This window comes from Euleptes europaea, chromosome 9, assembly GCF_029931775.1.
Source record: "Euleptes europaea isolate rEulEur1 chromosome 9, rEulEur1.hap1, whole genome shotgun sequence".
In the NCBI taxonomy this organism is placed as follows: domain Eukaryota; kingdom Metazoa; phylum Chordata; class Lepidosauria; order Squamata; family Sphaerodactylidae; genus Euleptes; species Euleptes europaea.
In genome coordinates, this window is record NC_079320.1 from 27935941 (window position 1) to 27956821 (window position 20881).

The 20881-nt window shown below is 44.5% G+C and overlaps 1 protein-coding gene across 1 annotated transcript in view; it reads left to right on the forward strand.

The window, feature by feature from the left end:
* The first annotated feature begins 639 nt into the window (after positions 1–639).
* Positions 640–20881, forward strand: part of ALPK1 (alpha kinase 1) — a 41897-nt gene continuing 21655 nt past the window's right edge. Inside the window, exons 1-2 of the mRNA XM_056855707.1 lie at positions 640–769; positions 4532–4686. Coding sequence (XP_056711685.1) covers positions 649–769; positions 4532–4686 — 276 coding nt within the window. The 5' untranslated portion in view covers positions 640–648. The remainder of the gene's footprint in view (positions 770–4531; positions 4687–20881) is intronic.

Below are 20881 nucleotides of genomic sequence, written 5' to 3' on the forward strand. Positions count from 1 at the left end.
CAGAGTCTGTTTGCTGGCTGGGGAATTACCAAGGAGTCACCATGTTCCATCTACCATGTTGTGTAGGGATTATAATTGCGCTTGTTCCTCAAGTGTTTTCTACCATCTCCAGAAAGAATATCTGATGTAACGCAGCTAGTATTCCTAAAATCATGGCGCTTCACTGCAGTGTGAGGTTAAAAGGTCTTTTTACCATTAGGGTTCTGGCTTTAAGCGCTTGTTTTCGTGCGTGCAAAGGATTTTTATGCACCCCCTGGCTGGCCAGTTCACTGTTTGGGACTTTACAGCTGTATTGAGAAGCAAACCCTTTCTCTCTTCATGCTCCAGCCTCTCCGAGATGTTTGTCTTGTGCAGATTGTCACATCACATGGACCCTGGAGTAATTTCACACCCTTCTCTAATAAAGTCCTCTGGGGCTGTCGTGTACTTCCCCCATTATCCCTCCCTGCTTGAGCCTCACAGATAATTGATGATGCTTTCGTTAATCATCTCCCCCGTTTCTTTTGTTCACCAGGTAGCTCGGCCTGAAAAAGATCCTTTTCATGTGGAATCTGTGTCTTCTCCTAGGTAATTGATCGCCGCACGCCCAGGGACGACCCCTCCCCCGCCCACCGCTTCCCGATTCTCAGCTGAGTGGGAGCAAGTGTCATGAATAATCAAAAAATGGTGGCCGTCCTGTTGCAGGAATGCAAGCAAGAGCTGGATCGGCTCTCCCTGGAGGTGGCGGACCAATCCGAGGGAGTCGCAAGCAGGCATCAGCAGAATGGAGGTGAGGGCCCCGCGAAAGGGTACCAGGTGCCAGAGAGCCAATTGCACAGAGCTTCCGCCATCCCCACCATGCCCTATTTTTTTTTTGTCTCCCAGCAGACAAGTGTCAAAAGATTACTGGATTTCTAGGACATGAATGGGATGTGAGCTAGAAGGCAGGCAGGGGTAGGAAGCCTACTTTGTACCAGTGAATTGCTGTCACTTCTCATTTAAAGCTTCAGTAAACATGAGGCTGTAAGGAGCGGTTTTCGTTTGAGAAAAACAATGTGCCCAAAGTTTGGCGATGCACATAAATTTCAATTATAACAAAAATTAATGCAACTTCTGAATGCTGGCTGTTATTTGTTTTCCTTTCGCTGAAGTCCATCCATCCCCATCCCTGAAGTTTTTGACAGCTTCTCCCAACACAGTTTTTTGCTGGTACAAGATGGAGAATTCAAATCTTTTAGCACCTTCAAAACGTGGTTTTTGAAACGAAAATACATTGTGCATATTGAAGGAACATTCTCTGACATCTGATATTTTGAACAAAAGTATGTAAATGCCAGGAGTGTGATAGAAAGAATCTGGTTTTTGACCATGCTTATTTTTAAAAAATAAGAAAATTAACTTGTGTCATCTGACTAAATAGGTGCTTGCCAATAAAAGGTCATTACACAATAAATATATTAATTGTTATGGGGCTGCAAGACTCTTTGACTTGAAGAGTTCCATGGCTGCGATTTTGGAATTTATTACTCAACAATGGTAAAATTTTCACGTGTTAATAGTGACATGAAACAGTTTCATTATTTCTGCAAGATGTTTTTGAGTTCAGTGGGTTGGATCCCAAGGATCCAGCCCACGAATGGGGGCACTTGCCCTCTTGCATCTGCAAAAGACATGGAAGGAAAGTATTGCCCTTATCGCAAGTGGTCCATAGGATCTGTAATAACTCCACAGCACCCAATACCAAAACAGGACAGAACCTTATTAGAACATAAGCTAGGTCTGGGCCCTGCTAGGCCGTAACCAGCCGCAGCCAGCAACCAACGACACAAGTGAGACATGAAACTAAAGCAAAGACTTTTACCTTAAGAGATCATGTTAAAATAACTATAACCATACAATAAGGGAACATCAACAAATTCACAACTGTCCACAATATATCAGGCTCCGACCCACAATCTTGTGCTGTCAAAATTTTGAATGTGTGACATATTAGGTTGCCAGTGCTTTCAACCATTTCCCCCTCCACCCTTTACTGCCTGAGTAGAATAATTCTTTGTTAAGAAGATTATTATATATTAAACCAATCCATCTGAATGTTACTCTCTAACTTGCTGAGAGCCAGTCTGAGAAACCTGGATTTTCCTTCCTGTCAGACAAAGTGCATGATACACCCAGCCTGGTTCTCTTGCTGGTTTGAATCGCAACTGCCTGTTTCTGTGGGTATATAAATCCTGTGAGACATGGGCATCTTCTGCTTATGTTCTGTTCATTTGGGCTCCAGCCTTCTCTGTCTGTGGCACTCTGACATTTGTGAATATAGTTTATGTGTGAAGGCGGGTGTGTGTCTCTTTTAGATGTCCTTTCATTTCACCCCACAAAGAGCACTTTTGTTTCCTTGTCACAAATTCCTTTCAGCTTTATTATCACTCTTTAGAATGGGCTATTGAGCTTCTAATCAGGTAGCCCTTTCTTCTGCTTCAGTTTCTCCTATTAAACGCTGCAGAGCATGATAAATAATCGGTTTAGTTCCAGATAAGGTACATCAGTGCCCTAATAATCACTAGATTAGCCATGGCCCTTCAGGTAAACTGCTTCAGGAAGTAAAGGATCAGCGGCTCAGGGTTTTCCTAGGATCCACCGCCCTTAGACTGCTCTGCTTTTAGACTGCCCATAACATTAATAACATCACAGTCCATGTAAAATTCCACAATCTGGGATTATTCTGTAGGAGGTTAAGAGAGTACACCAATATGTCTTTTTTCCTGGCTGGTTCTTTTTTAAAAGCCTATCAAATTCACCAAAGCCACATGCGCTTATGACAGTGTACCAGGAGGACAGGAGTTTAAACCAAAGGAATTTTTGGTCTTGAAGCCCTGAAGGTTGTCTTGTTTCCCAGACAATATTGTCATCAAATTATAGTGTATTTTTCATGGATGGATGGATGGATGGATGGATGGATGGATGGATGGATGGATGGATGGAAGGAAGGAAGGAAGGAAGGAAGGAAGGAAGGAAGGAAGGAAGGAAGGAAGGAAGGAAGGAAGTAATTATGTTTGTTCATCCCTGCTATGTCTGCATCTCAAGGTCATTCTTACCATCCTGATTTAATAAATGACTTTGCACACTTCCTCTTTGCAGAATGTATTTTAACATCAGGAGTACACATCTGTTCTCCTTAATACTCTTTTAACATTACTAATATGTACTACAGTGACATGTAGAAGAAGAAGAGTTAGTTTTCATATGCCGACTTTCTCTAGCACTTAAGGGAGAATCAAACCGGCTTACAATCTTCTTCCCTTCCCCTCCCCACAACAAACACCCTGTGAGGAAGGGGTGGCTGAGAGAGCTCTTAATAGAACTGTGACTAGCCCGAGGCCACCCAGCTGGCTTCGTGTGTAGGAGTGGGGAAACCAACCCGGTTCACCAGATTAGCCTCCGTCGCTCATGTGGAGGAGTGGGGGAATCAAACCCGTTCTCCAGATCAGACTCCACCACTCCAAACCATTGCTCTTAACCACTACACCACGCTGGCTTTCTCACTACTTACTACTCAGCCATGAAGTTCACTTGATGGTCTTGGTCTAGTGCTATAGGACCATAAGGACAAATCCTTCTGGATTAGAGCAGAGGTCCATCTAGTTTTGTATTCTGTTTCCAACAGTATCCAGATAACTCTGGGCAACTTACAAGAAGGGCAACAAGACAAGGGGTTGGATCCATCCAGCTGTTCTACTCAATTTCCCTCCTTACTACAGCCCCCGTCTCACATGGCTTTTGTCCATTCAGATCTCATAACTCTCAGCATAGCATTTTTGGTGGTCAAAGGGGACTCCCCACCTCCCCATTTCACCAGCGGAAAAGCTGCTTGGATCTGAGTGATCCTGAGCCCAGCTTTTTTTTGCTGGGGCGGGTGGGATATAAGTTTAATAAAATAATAAAAATAAAATAATAATCAAACCCGGTAACCCTTCCTTGCTGTTTGCCTCCAGCATCTGCTATTCAAAGGTATACTGCCTCTGGACTTGGAGGTTCTGATTAGATCCCATGACTAAAGGCCACAGGATAGACTCATTACCTCTGGCCTTAACCTACTTCACAAGGGTATCGTGATGCCAAAATACTTCTAAGGGTTCCTAAGAAAAAGGCTGGAATGCAGATATAAGAAATAAAGTTCTCAGCATTTATTTAGTGCCAAGAATCAAGCTATTAAGTTGCTACTTTTGCACACTCAGCCCAAATTTCTAGGGAATGCCTTTCTTCTGTTCCTTTCTGTCTCCTGTTTTTCTCAAAGCAGTTGCCGTATGTGTTTCTCTTCCTGATAAACTCCTTCTTTTCATGGCAGACAGCTTCAGTTTACCTGCAGGGCAGAGCAGAGGAAATTACCTGATGACAGCCTACCATTATTACTCAAACCTTGGGAGAAACAACAGATTGTAGCCACTGAGAAGCAAGGCGGGGAAGAGAATGCTGCAGGGGAGGGGGCAGGTTGGGGGTGCCACCTTGTAACCTTAGTGACCCAATCACTTTATCTGCACTTTGACCTTTGCAGCTTTTCTCCCTGATGATCTGAAGACCCTAATCGAAGAGGCAAAGGAAATGAAGTGGCCCTTCGTGCCAGAAAGATGGCAATACAAACAAGCCATCGACCACGAAGACAAAACAAACCTAAAAGATGTGATCATTGCAAGACTGCATGAGTTACTGGTATGCCGTGCTAGACACCTACCCCTTAAAACCTGCACTGGGATGGGCAGTGAGCTAACCAAGGGCAGGCTTCCCTGTTACCCAAATGACCCCCATTCTTCAACTGTTGCTTCTGCCAAAGGACAACTGCGTTCCTGGTTGCACTGAGGTCAGTGGCTGCATTCTCCTCGCCCTCAACAGAACTGAGGTTAAGGCTGCTTCCACAGGGGCCTTCGGCTCCACATTCTACCCTCACCCCAACTGCAGCAGGTTCTTTTTTCTTTTTTAAGCTTTCACACAACATTCTCATGCAATTGTCCATAAGAACATAAGAAAGGCCCTGCTGGATCAGACCAAGGCCCATCAAGTCCAGCAGTCTGTTCACACAGTGGCCAACCAGGTGCCTCTAGGAAGCCACAAACAAGACGACTGCAGCAGCACCATCCTGCCTGTGTTCCACCGCACCCAAAATAATAGGCATGCTCCTCTGATACTAGAGAGAATAGGTATGCAGCATGACTAGTATCCATTCTAATAGCCATGAATACCCCTCTCCTCCATGAATATGTCCACTCCCCTCTTAAAGCCCTCCAGGCTGGCAGCCATCACCACATCGTGGGGCAGGTTTTCCCTTTCTTCATAATATTTTTTTCTTTAACTCAATTCTGGTCACTGTATCTCAAAAAGGATATTACAGAGTTGGGTAAAATACAAAAGAGGGCAACCAAGATGGTTAGGGAGGTGGAGCACCTTCCTTATGAGGAAAGGCTGGAGAGTCTGGGACTTGTCAGTGTAGAAAGAAGGCAGATAAGAAGAGACAAGATAGAGGTTTATAAAATTGCACATGGGGATAGAGGGAGCTATCCCCCCTCTTCCATAATACTAGAACTAAGAGCATGCAATGAAATTGTTGGGAAACAGGTTCAGGACAAACAAAAGGAAATTGTTCTTTACTCAATGACTACTTCAACTGTGGAATTCTCTGCCAATAGAGGTAGTGGTAGCCATGAGCATAGATAGCTTTAAAAGGGAATTAGACAGATTCATGGAGGAGAGGTCCATCACACCATGTTCCAAATGAGGCCTCATTATAGGTTTATACAGGTTTATACAGGTGCATTAGAATTTTAGGTGTTGTATTTTCAATCCCTTTCCTAATAATCCCCATCATAGACTTTGCCTTTTTCACTGCTACTGCACACTTGGTTAACATTTTCATTGAGCTACCCACTACGACACCAAGGTCTCTTTCCCTCTTGATCTCAGCAAGTTCAGGCTATATTAGCATATACTTGTAGTTGGGATTTTTTGTTCCAATGTTGGCACGTTGTTTCTCACTTACCCAATTTGTGGAGAACCTCCTGGAGCGCTTCACAGTTGACCTTGGTTTTCACCATCCTGTATAATTTTGTGTCATCTGCAAACCTGGCCACTACATTGTTCATCCCCAGTTCCAGATCATTTATGAACAAATTAAATAGCACCGGCCCCAATACTGATCCTTGTGGGACCCCACTGCTTACTTCCCTCCATTGAGAGAACAGTCCATTTATTTCTACTCCCTGCTTTCTTTCATTTAGCCAGTTTTTAATCTATGAAAGAACCCGTCCTCTTACCCCATGACCCAGGAGTCTTTGTTGAGTTAACTTGTCAAAAGCTTTTTGAAAGGCCACATACATAACGTCTACCAGGTCACCGTTATCTACATGTTTCTCTAACCAAATATTTCATAGTAGCTTTTGATGTTCACCTTTAATTTTGCTGGATGTCGAGCAACTGCATGCATGCATGGTATTTTTGCTGTGCATAGGGATCAATGGATGGAATCTTTATGTCCAGGAGGGGCCGTGGCTCAGCGGTAGAGCATCTGCTTTGCTTGCAGAAGGTCCCAGGTTCAATCCCCGGCATCTTCAATTAAAGGGACTAGGCAAGTAGGTGATGTGAAAGACCTCTGCCTGAGACCCTGGAGAGCTGCTGCCAGTCTGAGTAGACAATACTGACTTTGATGGACCAAGGGTCTGATTCAGTAAAAGGCAGCTTCATGTGTTTCAAGAGCAGTATCCCATTGATCCATTTGCAGACACAGAATTGCCTGCCTTCCCCTTTTTTCCAGCTGGAATAAACACAGAAGTTCTTTCATGTGTGCATAGGAACTCAAACACTACCAGAAATAGCTGGAACAGCGCAACAGGTAGAGTGTGTGTAAGAGAGAGAAGTTGTGGTCTGTAGGATGAATTGACAGCAGGGGCAGATTGACCATCAAGGCCACCGGGGAAATTCTTGGTGGGCTGATGACTGTACACTGCCAGAGACAGCCTAGCCCCAAAAGAGGGGCAGCCCTTTTGCCTGTTTGGTTGACTCAAAAGAACATAAGAAAGGCCATGCTGGACCAAGGCCCATCAAGTCTAGCAGTCTGTTCACACAGTGGCCAACCAGGTGCCTCTAGGAAGCCCACAAACAAGACAATTGCAGCAGCATTGTCCTGCCTGGGTTCCAAAGCACCTAATATAATAGGCATGCTCCTCTGAGAATAGGAGAGAATAGGCATGCATCATGGCTACTGTCCATTTTGACTAGTAGCCATGAATAGCCCTCCGTGAACATGTCCACTCCCCTCTTAAAGCTTTCCAAGTTGGCAGCCAACACCACATCCTGGGGCAGGGTGTCCCACCATTTAACTATGTGTTGTGTGAAGAAATACTTCCTTTTATCTGTTTTGAATCTCTTACCCTCCAGCCCCCTGTGGAGCAGGCAAGCCACTGCCACAAACCCACACAGGGCCAGGGCAGGGGGGTGGCTCACCATGGGGGTTCATTGCCCCACAAAAGGCCAGAGCATCTGGCTCACTCACTGCAGCAGTATGAGAGCTGTTTGTTGCTCCTCCCCCCACACACACACACGCACCATTGATGGGGTGGGTGGGGCCTTTCCAGAGCCCTTTTTCTTGCCAATCCACCTCTGATTCATAGTAAGAATGCTTCTGAATTTCCTAACAATTTGTAAGATGTAGTTTCTTTAACAGATTCTCAGTGCTCAAGGCACAAGTGAGGTTGTCTTTTTCCTCCATCCAAAAATAATGAAATTTGGAAATAAAATTGGTGCTAAAATAAGAGGCCAGTTTTTTGCATATCAATGGTGTGAATTGTGCTTCATAATACATAAATGTTTCGAAACGGTGTCGAGTGTAAAACCTATCTATCTAGGGCATTTTTTAATCCCACTCTTTCTTTGAGGAGCTCAGCAATCATCCCCATTTTATCCTCTCAAGAACCCTGTGAGATATGTAAGACTGGGAGTAAGTGACTGGCCTGGGGCTACCCAGCAAGCTTCATTGCTGAGGAGGGATTCAAATCCAGGCCTCCCAGACCTTTGTCCAACACACTGAACACTTGCCCAAACCAACAGCCCTCTGTAAAAATGTTGCCAAAGAAACAAGCAGAAATGAGAAAACTAAGGAAGAAAACAGGAATAGTACAGAAAAAGCTCACAAGGAATTCATTCAAACACTAAAATAAATTCAAGGGGCATAATAACGTCAGAAAAGCCATGCTGGATCAAACCAAGGCCCATCAAGTCCAGCAGTCTGTTCACACAGCGGCCAAACAGGTGCCTCTATTTGGACATCCGTAGTTAATAGGTGACAGCCTGGGTTACTGCCAGATGTCATTTGCCCCGAATGCAAAATGGCTTAAAGAGATCTGCCCTACTGGAGCTTTGTAAGAAAGCCCTTCTTTTCTACTTCCTTGTGTACCCCTAGATAAAGTGGGCGGGTTTGTTTTTACACAAATTCCAGCACTAAGTGGAGTTTTATTGTAATTCTGAATTTGTTTTGGTGTATTTTCTTCCTCCTCCCCTTCCCCCCTTCCCCCCCTTCCCTTTCCTTTTTGGTGTGTGTGGCCTCAGACGGAAATTTATGGTGGAGGTTGACCCTTTTACAATGCCCACAAAGCGTTCAGACCAGAGCGCATTTGTCTGCTCTCTCCCAGGATAAACACCTGCAGTAAACTCCCCAAGAAACCTGGATAGATGGGAGATTAATGCGGCTGTAATAGCGGAGCAGTGCTTGCAGGCATTATCCTCTCACCCCAGGTAGATGAGCCTTCTCTGCAATGATACCAATTATTTATTGCCGAAACATCTGTTGATAACTGCAGCTGCCCCGGCCAAACAAAGCATATCATGGGGTCATAGACTATAGGGCCCTACAATCCTACCTCATGCTAGTTTGAGACTATTCAGCAACGCACCCCAAAGTCCATGGGGTTACCCTCATCTTCAATGTTTCATCCCGCCTTAAAAATACTTTCTAACGATGGCACTCCCTTTTCCCTACGGGCTTTGAAGTATTATTTCATCTTCCTTGGTAATTTATATTCCAGCGCTATTGTATTGTGGGGAAAAAGGGATACCACTTGTTTTGTTTCCCATTTAATTGTGGATTGACTGGCACTTTGACCCATATTATTAGTATTAGTCAAGAAAAGGGTTACCCCTGTTCTCTTTCGTTCCCTTTTTTAAAAAACTAAAATTTCAAGGCACAGTAAAAAGTTTCTTCAGAACTTTGATCGAGCTGGTGAAGGGGAAATTATGCTGAAGAGTGTGCAGATTGATGGGGGAGGATAAAATTCTGAATGTTCTCTTTTCACCAGGGGAGGGGGGGTGTTGAAAGACTTATTTTAATTCCCTCTGAAAGAGAAATAAGCCTTTGTTGATATTGTTTAGGGGGAACTTTTAACATGTTTCATCTGAGTTTATTCTAAAGTGGTGAGATGAGAATAAGCTCTCCAGAGGAATGAGCCGGTGTTTGTAAAGTGCTTTGGGATCCTTTAATGGAGTGTTTATTATTCGGGCAGGCCAGATTTTTGTGATCCTTATTCACAGTGTGCAGCATCTTTCTTATGGAGTAGTTTCACTGATCTCCAAGTATCTCTACGAGAGCACTTGGGTGCCCGGTCTGGAAGTTTGACTTAGTCTCTCATTGTTACAAGCCGTGCTTTGTTTGCAGGCTGTTGCTCTGTTGAGTATGCAAAGCAACCGATGCTGCTGACATCATCCTTTTAAACAGCTCAGCTAGGCATTGGCTGCAGGAACCTATTGTGCAAAACAGCCAAAAGCGAAAAATGCTCATAAAAGGAAGTCTGGGGTGGGGGTGGGGGGAAGAAATCCAAATCTGCCAGATGTAATGGGAAACAGTCATCTCACAGCAATGTGAAATATTCGCCTTGAATAACAACAACAACAACAATAATAATAGCAATAATAATAGCAATAATAATAATAGCAATAATGTGTGTGTTATATGCCGTCAGTTTGCTTCTGACTTATGGCAACCCTATGAATTAATAACCTCCCAATCGTTCTATTGTTAACATCCTTGCTCGGGTCTTGCAAACTGAGGGCTGTGGCTTCCTTTATTTATTTCCTTCATTAGCTATTTATTTATTTATAGTCATAGAATCATAGAGTTGGAAGGGACCACCAGGGTCATCTAGTCCAACCCCCTGCACAATGCAGGAAACTCACAACTACCTCCCACACAAACCCCCAGTGACCCCTAGAAGATGGCCAAGAGATGCCCTCCCTCCCATGAACTGCCCAAGGTCATAGAATCACATGAACACATGCTACCATGAACACATGAAGCTGCCTTATACTGAACCAGACCCTTGGTCCATCTGTCAGTATTGTCAACTCAGACCGGCCACGGCTCTCCAGGGTCTCAGGCAGGGGTCTTTCACATCACCTACTTGCCTAGTCCCTTTAACTGGAGATGCCGGGGATTGAACCTGGGACATTCTGCATGCCATGTGTTCATGGTTACCAACTCTGGATTGGGAAAGACCTGGAAATTTTGGAGGTGGAGCCTAGGGAAGGGGGGTTTTTGGGGTGGGGCAAGATCTCACTGGGGTATAATGTCATAGTGTCCACCCTCCAAAGCAGCTGTTTTTTCCAGGGGAACTGATCTCTGTCACCTGGAGATCAGTTCTACTTTTACCTGGAGACCAGCATCTCACAGTTCAAAAGAAACAGAAGATGAAGGGAAAGTTAGGGGAAAGGGACAAGGAAGAGTCTAGAGAGTCTGTCAGGGAATGGGAACGAAAGAACCCTGAATGAATCAAAAAGGTGGGGTATAGCTGCTTACTTGAGGGTTGGAATTTTCCTGTATCGGTACTGACTGGGTTTTTCTTTTAGTCTTCCAAGTGTATTGGGAGAGGGGGAGTTAACTCACAATTCACAATGCTTCCCTGCTCCTCCTGGGAGGATAGAGAAAACCAAGCATTGAGAGTCAGCCCTTCAGGAGATTCCAGCCTCCTCTGCCTGTTGGGATGGTTGTAGGGGGGTGAGCTCCAGATTCCAGACAGTTGGCTTCTTCACACCTGAGCAGCTGTAATGCGAAACTCTAAAGGGAGAAGAAAAACTAGGAGAGGGGGCATGACAGAGGTGAGGAAGCACAGATTGGTTGGAAAGATCCACCAAGACCTTTGACTGCTGATCTACTTTGCTAGTAACTACAGCTGAGTTTTCCCCCACATATGAAAACAGCAAAAAGACAGGGTCTGACTCAGAGCCACATGAGAACATCTCTCTCAGCAGATGGTGGCATTGTCAGTTTGGACAGTACTGCTCACCCTTCCCCATACAAAGGAATGCTTCCAATTTATACCAGCACTCTTGACCTTTTGCTTCAGAGGTGTATGGGGAGGCTCAACCAAATAACCTGCCAGTCCCACTCTGCGTGGCAACCTTTTGCACGAGCAGATCCTTTTCTGCACCGAATAAGACATATTTGTCTACCTTGTGTATCCATTGGATCTGGATTTGTTCCTTACTCACATTTCAAGGAACAGTATTGGACTTAAGCATATCATAAGATCGCAAGCCACGCTGTTTGCAGAAAAAAGCAGCCGCCCATCCCCTGACTAGTTCATCCCTCATGTGGTATTGTGAACCAGTTTAGTACTGTTTCTGTGGGTAGCTGCATTGATTAGCAGTATAGGAGCTCAGTTGAAGTCTGGTAGGCCCTTAGAGACTGACAAGATTTTTGGGGTATGAGCTTTTGAGAGTGAAAGCACCCTTCATCAGACATTTGACAAAGGAGGTTTGACTCAAAAGCTCATACTTCAAAAATCTTGTTGGCCTCTAAGGTGCTGCTGGACTCAAACCTAGCTCAGTTTAGTGTAGGTTACAGGGCTGAACTAGGAATGGGAGAACCAAGTTCAAATACCCTCACTGCTATGATATTCATGGGTAACCTTGAGCCAGTCATCTGCTCTCAGCCTTACCTGCTTAACAGGGTTGTTGTGAGAATAAAAGGGGAAGAGAAAACCATGTAGCTGAACTCATTGGAGAAAGGGAGGGATTAGATAGATAGATAGATAGATAGATAGATAGGCAGGCAGACAGACAGACAGGCAGGCAGGCAGGCAGGTTTTTATATGCAGACTTTCTCTACCACTTAAGAAAGAATCAAATCGTCTTACAATCACCTTATCTTCCCCTCCCAACAACAGACACCCTGTGAGGTAGGTGGGGCTGAGAGAGCTCTAAGAGAGCTGTAACTAGCCCAAGGTCACCCAATTGGCTTCATGTGTAGGAGTGGGGAAACAAATCCAGTTCACCAGATTAGCCTCTGCCGCTCATATGGAGGAGTGGGGAATCAAACCCGGTTCTCCAGATTAGACTCCACCACTCCAAACCACCACTCTTAACCACTATACCATGCTGGGTATAGACAGGCAGGCAGGCAGGCAGGCAGACAGATAGATACTGCATTCTGATTCTGTTTCTTTGAAGGCCAAGGACTTTCCAAAATATTTTCCCCACTGGTATGTCGAACTGACTCCTCATTCCTGTTACCTAGCAAAATATGCTATCTCAAATATCAAAAATCATAATTGATTTTGTTTAAATATTGACTTGCTCTTAAAGTGGCACACGTGAGCCACTCTCATTGAGTTAGTTTCCAAGGAATAGGCAACAAAGCATACTTAAGGGAATCCAGCTGAGATGCTCAGAAAGGGACCGCCTGTGTCAGCTTCTCCTCTCTCTGTTCAAGCAAACTTACTCCGGAGTCAGAAATCTTGCACAGGCTGTTACCCCATTTATTGCTTTGCAGCACCCACTCAACAATATGCACAGTATATTAGAAGTAGTAGTCACCCAGGAAAATATCGAGAATCAGATCCAGTTGGCTGTTCTCTCAGGAGACGCCAAGGAGTCCATAGTCTCATTTACTGATCATCCTAATTCTGGCTCATTGCAAATTCCTTCACCGCCTTCTGTTTTGGTCATCTTCCTAAGTGGATGTGTGCAAGAAACTTCCTATTTGCACATTTCCTATCAAACTCCAGCGGCAGATGGCTTCAGTAAAAAGTGTTTGCTCTCTTCCTGGGAGCAGCTGCAGTTGTCGGCAAATCAAGGTGTCCTGGCATTGAACCTAACGTTAGCACCCAAATGAAAGGTGTAATACTGGGAGGAGCTAGATCACTAATGCGGGAAACCATGAAAACAGCACACCCATCCACTCAGCCCTTCTAAGCAAAGGCCCTTCAATAAAAGCTACTTTGCATCCCATCACCCCCCTGCACTCCCACCACCCTTTAATTGGTGTATAGAAATCCATCGCAAATCTAATTCTGTCTCCACCTGACTCTCCTTCCCAGCCGTGCAGTTCCTTTTGTGCCCCTAAACTCAATTACACATACAGATTTGACAGCGCGGAAACAGATGTTCAGGCAAAGTACAATTCTTCTGTCTCTCTCCTTCTTTCAAGACATAGATATCTCCTGAAACTATGTCCACTGCAGAGGGGGGTTTTTTTGGGGGGAAGGGGTTTGCAGATTTTTATTTTTTGGTTAGACGAGGCTTGATCCGTGCTTTCCCTCATCGTCCCTGGTTGTGCTTCATGCCTTTACATTACATATGTACATTTCTCTCTCCAGATTGTCAGTTTTGGTTGCTTTATTGTAAATGATGGTAACTTGGGGCCAGTGCACCTATGCACACTTATAGAGACAGATAGCTTTTATGTGGGGTGCACAAAACCTTGGGACACTGGAGAAACTGCAGTTGTACAAGGCTTATTAGTTGCCTTGAGCCCGGCCCCAGCCAGTGGATTGAAGGCGGGGTATAAGTTGAAACATAAATAAATAAATAAATAAATAAAATATTCATAGTATCTCAAAAATGAAAATCAGCAGAAGAATCATGAGATTCTCTAATAGATAATAGCAAATTCAATTTTACAAAATTAAAGAAAAAGAACTATAACATTAAAAAGGAGGGATGGCCCTTTGGCAGACACTGTCCAAATGCAAGGGACAAGAAATACTATCTGTAGCACAAAGAAATTTGGAGGTGAATCAGGAGGAGGGGGAGGAGGCGAAGAAGAAGAAGAGTTGGTTTTTATATGCTGACTTTCTCTGCCACTTATGGGAGAATCAAACTGGCTTACAACCACCTTCTCCTCCCCTCCCCACAACAGACACCCTGTGAGGTAGATGGGGCTGAGAGAGCTCTAAGAGTGCTGTGACTTGCCCAAGGTCACCCAGCTGGCTTCGTGTGTAGGAGTGGGGAAACAAATCCACTTCACCAGATTAGCCTCCGCCGCTCATGTGGAGGAGTGGGGAATCAAACCCGGTTCTCCAGATCAGAGTCCACCGCTCCAAACCACCACTGTTAACCACTACACCAAGCTGATTGCTTGATGATGTGTGGATATGATCGTGGTGACACCAAGTACAGCTCACCCAGAAATTAGCCAGTCTAACCAAATCTGCCACACGGGAGAGACTGTAGCAATCCTTTATTTTGATTGAAGACCACAGGAGTAGTATATATTTTTGAGACCAGAACTTCTAGTTGATCTTGAAGTGCGTTGGTGCTCCACAAGGCTAGCCTTAACCATGGGCATCAGGGGCAGCTGCCCCAGGCCACATACTGAGGGGGGCCTGACTACCCATGCCCACCAATGGAGGGGACAGCCAGCTTGGCGGCTGCAGCCGCTCACACCACTCCCATCCAAGGTTCTAGCAGCTGGCTTCCAGTGGCAGAAGCCAGCATGGTGGTTAAGAGCAGTGGTGGTTAAGAGCAGTGGTTAAGAGCAGTGGAGAACCAGATTTGATTCCCCACTCCTCCACATGAATGGCGGACTCTAATCTGGTGAACCAGGTTAGTTTCCCCACCCACCCCCACATGAAGGCTGCTGGGTGACCTCGGGCTAGTCACAGTTCTCTCCAAACTCTCTCAGTCCCACCTACCTCACAGGATGCCTGTTGTGGGGAGAGGAAGGGAAGGCAATTGTAAGCTGCTTTGAGACTCCTTAAAGGTAGAGAAAATCAGGGTATAAAAACCAACTTCTTCTCCCACTGCCTCCCTCTCTGGGGCACCTCTTGCTTGAACTCCAGTGGCAAGGGGTAGACACAGCAGGAGGGTGATAGGGAGTGGCAGTGATTCTGGGGCCCCAGAATCACTAAGATCACCTGTTGCGCCCCAGACTGTATTTTTTGTTCCACCTACACATGCAGAGGTGGTGCATATTGGCAGTACGTTCGCACACTTCCAAATTCATCATGGTTCTATATACAACAGTACCAGCAGTGCCACTTTCAGGCAAAATGGATTTGGAAGCATGCTTTGGACTTGCATACTATTTATCACTGTGTACATGTGTACAACATGTTAAGGCTGGTCAGGCAGGGTTTGCAAGACTGTAACAGAGTAGAAGACCTGAAGACTAGTAGTAGTAGTAGTGGTAGTAGTGGCGAACAGTGGCAACAATAGCTCTTTCCTATTGCCTTCATCCCTGCTGGATGGAAAGGGTTTTGAAGTAATTCTCACATCTTGGAGAATCAAACAGGAGTCCAGTGGCACCTTAAAGGCTAACAAAATTTGTTTCAGCATCATCTTTTGTGAGTTGGAGCTCACTTTATCAGATATATGAAGTGTGCATCCATAGGAGCTATATTTATGCTTAAAGTCACAAACAACATATATCTTCCATGCACCTAATGAAATGACCTCTGAGTCATGGAGCTTACACTGGAATAAACTGTTAGTCTTTAAGGTACCACTAAACTTCTGTTTGATTTTGCTGCAACAGACTAACAGTGATGCCCCTTTCGCATTATGATTATACCTTGGAGCATCTGGGATTTTATTCCACAGCTACAGAAATTATGCAACCTTCTTGTAGTAAAACATGTTGTTGTAAAACATGAGGACATAGTTTTTGGACCATTTGATATGAACGCAGCAGTATTTTTGTGGGCTAATAACCGTTGTTCTACTTGGCAGCCAGTGAAATGTCTCGGGTATTATTTCTCAGAATACTGTTAGAAAGAAAGAAAAAACAGGGTTGCAGCAGGATCAATTGACACCAAGTTAAATTTATGAGTGCATGGCACAGCATGCCGTCTTCTTTTAAGGAGAAGGAGGGGGGAGGAAGATGATATTCTTGCCCTGTCTTGACTTTTCTCCATTTTGTGTCCATTTGGTTTTGGAGAGGGACACAAGAGGTTTCGGCATTGAGCGGAGAGTTAAATTATGCAGCTGCCAGGCCCTCCAGAATAGGATACTTGGTTTAGATTTTTTCACAATGCTATTGAAGTGCTTATTTTCCTCCTGAAGAGACACAAACAGATGCAAACTTCTGTAAACACTTTAGAAATGAATTCAGTGAGTTTGGCCTCTCAGCGGTGCTCAATGGCTGACAGAAAAATGTCTAATTAGTGCAAGTGGAAATAATAGGGCCACTTGGATTCTTTCCATCCTCCTCCAAGTCTACTTTTCCGAGGAACTCAAAGGGTCTTTTGTTCGATGGGTCACCCTCTCTCATGTTTTTGTGTTCCAGTCTCTTAAGGGAAGACGAAGCAGAGGGGAGGGGGGAAGATTAGGCAATGGCTCAGTGCTTAAATATATGGTGGCTTCAGGAGTAGCGAGAAGAATTTGTAGCCGGCAGCAGTAGTTCTCAGGTCCTTAAAGATGAGGATTCCTCCATTGTTGAGAGGCGCACAGAGAATAGGAATGCCTTTCAGCTGCTGTCCTTTCCAAAACAGCATCCTTCCGCCAAAAATGAAGGCATTTTTCAACCACGTGTCAACCGAGGAATATTATGCCAGCAATTGATGATACCCTGGTCTTGTGTGGTTAACCGTATATTTCAAATTGCCATCCGCTGAGTAGGGCTACTTCTGTTCCTGAGGGAGGCAGACCAAGCTGTGATGGTTTGAAACAAGACCTACTGCAGAAATCTTTTAGTTCCTCTCTGATGTTGTGATTAATTATCTTCAGAATGTTTTCACACATTTATTAGTTAAATCTTGATCACTTTTCACTTTCTGGGAGAAATCTGAGTGACAGCTCAGTGATCAACCATGAGCTGTATATGGAATCCTGGATTTGTAGTGCCATCTTAAACAGAGTTACACCCTTCTAAGTCCTTTGAAGTCAGTGGGTTTAGAAGGCTGGAACTCTGTTTAGGGTTACACTGCTAATTCCTGGCATGCACAGTTTAAAGGATTTCAAGTAGCAAAAGTTCCAGTCAGTATAGAGATAAGCCAGGCCTAGGCCTACTTATCTAAGTAGATACAACACAGTTCCTAACACTTTATTATCACGATATCAGAGATTTGATGTGTCATGTCTGTGATCCACCACCTGCTTATCCTGAGGGAGGGGGGGTACAAACAATCAGTTGACAGAAGTTCAGTTTGACGTGACTGGCGTTATCTCATGGCTTAATGGCTACTTCCAACCCCACAGAACAATGGTTTCCAATATATAAGGCAATCTCAGGGACTTGTTGACAGGGAATGCCTAACTCTTCAGTACAGGTTTTGATTGGCCTAAAGACAAAGTGCTGATTACTCTTTCTTGATAAGTGTATTACCAGGTGTGCGCCCCACACTTTGGGAAGGGGTTGGTGCTCAGGGGCAGAGCACATGCTTGGCCTACTAAAGTTCCCAGGCTCAGTCCCTTGCATCTCCAGAATCAGGGCTTCAGAATTTGAAACAAGACATTTCTCACGAGGAGGCCTATCCTTATGTTACACGATGACTCCTGCCTTAGAAAACACTTTGGGGATTATTTAGAAAATGTTAAATGGGCAGACTCAGTATATTAACACAGGTTGAAGACCTGACAAAGTAGTGATGGAAACACTCCCGTATGGAGGTCGGGATGAGAACATAGTCCCCTTTGTTCATGTATAATAGTATGTTCTGTGTAAGGCTGTTGCAATATCTGTACTGTTATAGCTGAGAAGCTGTTGTGTTGAAATCAGTTGAGTTACCCTGGAATGAAATCCATTTTCTGGATTTGATTCACACAACAACAGAGAAGTTGAAAGAGAGACTATAGATAAAAAAGTAACTGCCCAACCCTTTCTTTTTTCATTTCTTTTCTTATGTCTGGATATTACTTCAGTTTCAGATCATTCTTTCTGTTTACCGCTGGTTTATACATTCATTTATGCCTAAGGATGCCAACCTCCAGGTGGGGCCTGGAGATCTTCTGTAATTGCAACTAATCTCCAAACTATAGAAATCAGTGTCCCTGGAGAAAATGGCTGCTTTCAAGGATGCATTTTATGGCATTATACCCCACTGAGGTTCACCCTCTTCCCCAAACCCTGCCTTTTCCAGATACCATCTCCAAATTTCCAGGAATTTTCCACCCTGGAGTTGGCAACACACCTTTTATATTGCTGCTGGTTTCAAGAGGCATGCATATCTCCTAATTCAAGCTACTGTGTCATCAAGAACTCTGATGAGATTTTTGGCTTCTTATAAAAGTTTATTGTAAAAAAAATCATCTCTAGACCAGCCCTAATAGAGTTGATACAGTGATTTATAAAAACAGACATTGCAGTTTGCAGCACAAAAGATAGAAGAGAAGTGTTTCAAGAAATGAATAAGTAAATCAATGCTCTGTGTAAAGGTGATGAGAGGATGGGTAGGGGTTTCACAGGCCAGACTGTGAGTCTGGTGGGCTTTCAGGTCCAGAGCGGTAGAGTGCCAGGCTGCTCCTCTTTGAGGGCTGTAGGCCGGCCCTCTGGTCTGTAATTCTGCAAGATGCTCAGGGCCGTTGCCCAGGTTCAGCACTGTCATTTCTAGAATCCCAATAGACAGCTCCTTGTTCTGCTCTGAGGATTTCGGAGAGTGTTGCTGGTCTGAGGGACTATTCACACCTCACATGGCAAGAGCGGATATGTAACTAACTAATCTATGATGAGACCACACTTGGAATACTGTGTACGGTTCTGGTCACCACACCAAAAAAAGGATATTGCAGAGCTTGAAAAGGTGCAGAAAAGAGCAACCAAAATGATCAGGGGACTAGAGCAAGTGTCCTATGAGGAGTGGTTAAATCGCTTAGGGCTGTTTAGCTTGGAAAGAAGGCAGTTAAGGGGAGACATGATAGAGGTCTATACAATGCTGCATGGTATGGAGAGAGTGGACAGGAAGAAGCTCTTCTCCCTCTCTCACAATACAAGAATTCAGGGTCATCTGCTGAAGCTGGTGAGAGATTCAAAACAGATAAAAGTATTTCTTCATGCAACACATAGTTAAATTGTGGAACTCCCTGCCCCAGGATGTGAGGATGGCTGCCAACTTGGAAGGCTTGAAGAGGGGAGTGGACATGTTCATGGAGGAGAGGGGTATTCATGGCTAGTAGTAAAAAGGGATACTAGTCATGATGCATACCTATTCTCTCCAGGATCAGATGAGCATGCCTATTATGTTAGGTGTTGCTGCAGTTGTCCTGTTTGTGGGCTTCCTAGAGGCACCTGGTTGGCCACTGTGTGGACAGACTGCTGGACTTGATGGACCTTGGTCTGATCCAGCAAGGCCTTTATGTTCTTAACTACTCAGGAGACATTGAGAAAAGGTATAGCATAGACACAGGCCTGTATGCAAATACTAATACTGCTTTGGACACAGAAACAAAACCTTGCAGAAAACATGAGTTTTCAAATGCAAAAAATCAATTTTGTGGCCAACTAACTCCACCCACATTCCTGTTTAAATCCCCCAGCTTCCTATCCCTCCCTTACAACTGACTTGCCTCACTGGAGAACCTTCGGTGATTGCTGATGTTACATTTGAGAGAGCATTTCAACACGTGCATGTGAACCATTCATGTTCAGAAGGGGAGGATTAAGCATCTTCTCCCTATGTGCCATGGTCCTGATCTGAACTGGGGCCCCAATTCACATCTATTTTATGGCGACCCATAGGGTTTTCAAAGCAAGAGATGTTTAGAGATGGTTTGCCATTGCCTGCCTCCGCCTCACAACCCTGGTATTCCTTGGAGGTCATCCATCCAAATACTTGCCAGGGTCGACCCTGCTTAGCTTCTAGCCTGGGCTATCCAGGTCAGGGCTGAACTGGGCCCTGAAAAAAGATTTTCAAAAATTGCTGGGGGTTTCACGCTTAGAGCAGTTTATTTGACCGGACCCAGGGTGGACTGACAGCACTATCATGTTCAATGAGGCCCTTTGTGTGCACGGAAACTGTGCCATCCACTGAGAGGACTGGGAAGATCTGCTTATACCGGAGCTTCCCCGTAGTGCATGCTGTGGTCTTAGAAACTCTCCTGCTAAAACCACAAATCATGAAAATGAACATTTCCTCCATGAAGTACAGTTACGGAACCCATGTAAAGGATTTAGCAAAGAATATCTTGGATTCTGGCCTGGAGAATTTTCATTTTCATTTCTCCCTTCAATGAGAAGGAGAGGAAATCTGGCAACCAGTCACCCATTTCCCCCAAGGTAAAGACAAGGCATTTAGACAGATGTCACAGCTTCTGCAGGGATTTCTGGATACCCAGGAAGGCTCCGTTCTTCTACTGAGCTAACCTGCTGGCTCCTAACTATGTGTTCCTTCATAAACTCTGCTTATTCTCCATGCCAGTGAGAGGGATCAGCCAGCGAGGGGGATACCCAGGGAGTTAATACCATTTTTTAAATCATTAAAGGCCACCTGCAAAGAGAAAACATTGGATTGCTGACCTAGTTGCTTCTCTGTGATGTACAAAGACATGTTTGATCTGGTCTCCTTACTGTTATATTAATGCAACTTGTTGATGTTTAGGGCTTGACTGACCCCAGGGAAGTCTTGGACTCCTTTGGGAATTAGAAGAGAAAGGACAATAATAACATGTCTACATTCCTTTTTAACCTAAAAAAAAAAAAATCTGAATGTTTATAATG